The sequence below is a fragment of the Dendroctonus ponderosae genome, unplaced genomic scaffold (assembly GCF_020466585.1).
Source record: "Dendroctonus ponderosae isolate FM_Combo_2020 unplaced genomic scaffold, Dpon_F_20191213v2 Dpon_F_20191213_8, whole genome shotgun sequence".
NCBI classification, from domain to species: Eukaryota; Metazoa; Arthropoda; class Insecta; order Coleoptera; family Curculionidae; genus Dendroctonus; species Dendroctonus ponderosae.
Window position 1 is genome coordinate 1756036 of NW_026019016.1, and position 2262 is coordinate 1758297.

Consider the following 2262-nt stretch of genomic DNA (forward strand, 5'->3'; position numbering starts at 1 on the left):
GTTTGCGGAAGCTTTCAAAAATTTTGTAGTTTTGGAAGGTTTTCAATGGAAAAACTTGCGAAAACCATTTCTTGCAGTTTTTTCTTTAGCCTATATTCTTAGAAAGTCGCCACTCTTCCTATTCTATACAATTTTCCGTTTAGGAAAAGTTTCCAAGAATTGCTTTAATCGGTTGGAGGCTTCATTTCGGAAAAAACAGCAAAAAATTGACTAAAATCTCAAATTGCCCTCGCTTTCCCTTAGGATTTTTTTGGGAAACAACTTCAAAATTTGCGGAAACTTTCAAGGAGCCAAAACAATGTTGTTGTCATTGAACTTGAGTGAAAACTTTGTAGTTTTGGAAGGTTTTTGAATAGAAAAACTTGCGAAATATATATACATGTTATATTTCTCACGCTTTTCTATTCTTTTAGTCATCAATCAGCCCTTTATTGTTTGCTCGCTTTTTGTCGTTCACAAGTCCTTCTATTGTTCTATTTCACTTTTTGAGTCTCCGTATCTGAGATGTTCTTCTTTTCTATTGACATTGAAAATTAATTCCTTTATACACATTTGTATGTTTTAATTAGACTTACAGCAAGCAGGATGTTTCGTGTATGTAACCATCAAGCCGAAAATCGGCAAATGAAAAAAAATGAAAGCGAATCATAAAATGTGACGACTCTTTGAACTGGTGCCAGGCCGGCGTCAACGAAAAACAAAGGTGTATTTTAACTGGTGTCTTACTGGCCTGATGAGAAACATTACCAGTGTGTTAATGAATTGAATTGCATGCTGAAACGAAAATAGCCCAGATTCAGATTTGATGGAAACTTGTTTGTTTCACTACACGCGAGTTGAAAAACGGCAAATAAATAACATTGAAAAATCTCTTTCAGAACATGTATAATGACACTACTGATGCGATTTTGGAGAGTTCCCGGTTCTGGTTCCAAAAGGTCCTGGTACCAATCATGGTATGTGTGGGAGTCTCAGGCAATACCATAACAGTTATGGTTCTTACAAGGTGAATATTTTTGTTTGTTGAGTATTTCGCCTCAAAATTTTTGTCATTAAAAAAGACAGAATTTCCGCACGTCTTTTATTACAGATTGATAAAAGGTGCAACAAATACTTTGTAAAAAAATGAATACGCCTCAACAATATAGAACTTTTCTAATATTTTTCTGTTGATTTCATTTCGCTTATTCGCACCAAGTTTTTGCTCTCACTGTTTTTCAATTGGTTGGAAATTTGCGTTTTTTGCATGGAAACTGGAAATGGACGCATTTAACCTTTGACTACAAAAGCATGCCAGTGTGTAAAAACCGTTTGCTTATCTTATAATTTAAAGTTCGTCCAACAAGAATGCTTTGGTTTAAAAAATTGGCGGCGCGTGTAGAAATTTTCCATAGGATTTTAATTTTGTTTGATCAAGTGCTTTCTTAAGGATTTCGATCTCATTTGCAGACGTAAAATGGTTAGCAAAAAAGTTAAAGTTAACTTTATTTAAAAAATGAGCAGAACAATGCCGTATCAGACCTATTAAGTTTTTATTCTGTTTCAGAAGAAGAATGAGATCTTCCACAAACATCTACCTATCGGCGTTGGGAATCGCAGATATAATCTACTTATTGTTCGTTTTCCTGCTCTCCTTCAAGCATTACCACAATATACACGATCGAAGATACGAGCTGTATTGGCGGTTTTATGGGCTCAGCCATTGGCTGTGCGATGCTGCAAGTAAGTAGGGTAGAGTTGATTCGCAGTTTTCCGCATTGCTTGAACATCAAGAAAGTTCGAAATTTGTCGGTATTTCCATCTGATCTTAATTGATTTTTCCAAAATTATCAGAGATTCGAAAAAAAATTGTAAATGAAGCAGGCAATCTAAAAACATGCGTATTAAGCAACGATTACGAACTTTCCATTGTCGCTTTATAACCGGCAGGAATTGCATCAGGAAAGGTCACTCGAAAAGTCACTTTGTTCACAAAACTTTTCCTCTCTTAAAATTGTTTAATGCACTAATAGTGCGAGGACAAAAACTAAAATAGACTTCCTGCCACCACCTGTGGACAAGGGCGGATCCAGGGAGGGGTCTGGGGGGTCATGACCCCCCCATTTAAATCTCTATCCAACGATGCCAAAACGAATTATCTGGCTCGAATGGTTCTTGAGAAACTTCGAAAAAAGCAGCGTCATGCTCAAGTGGATTTTGCCACCCAAAAAAAACCAAGCAAATCTAAAACTTCTTGAATTCAAGCATTTTTTGAGAAAACTG

The 2262-nt window shown here is 36.1% G+C and overlaps 1 protein-coding gene and 1 long non-coding RNA gene across 4 annotated transcripts in view; one reads left to right on the plus strand and one right to left on the minus strand.

Moving 5' to 3' along the window:
• The window catches only part of LOC109544846, a 20083-nt gene that overhangs the window by 11944 nt on the left and 5877 nt on the right, over positions 1-2262 (plus strand). For all 3 annotated transcript variants that reach the window (XM_019915220.2, XM_019915219.2, XM_019915218.2), the window contains exons 3-4: positions 879-1006; positions 1547-1722. In XM_019915220.2, the coding sequence (XP_019770779.2) occupies positions 882-1006; positions 1547-1722 (301 nt within the window). In that variant the 5' untranslated portion in view covers positions 879-881. The remainder of the gene's footprint in view (positions 1-878; positions 1007-1546; positions 1723-2262) is intronic.
• LOC125505462 lies at positions 371-802 on the minus strand. Its single transcript, XR_007282188.1, has 2 exons — positions 576-802; positions 371-517 (listed from the first exon to the last, which is right to left on the minus strand). It is a non-coding gene; the product is annotated as an uncharacterized LOC125505462 (long non-coding RNA).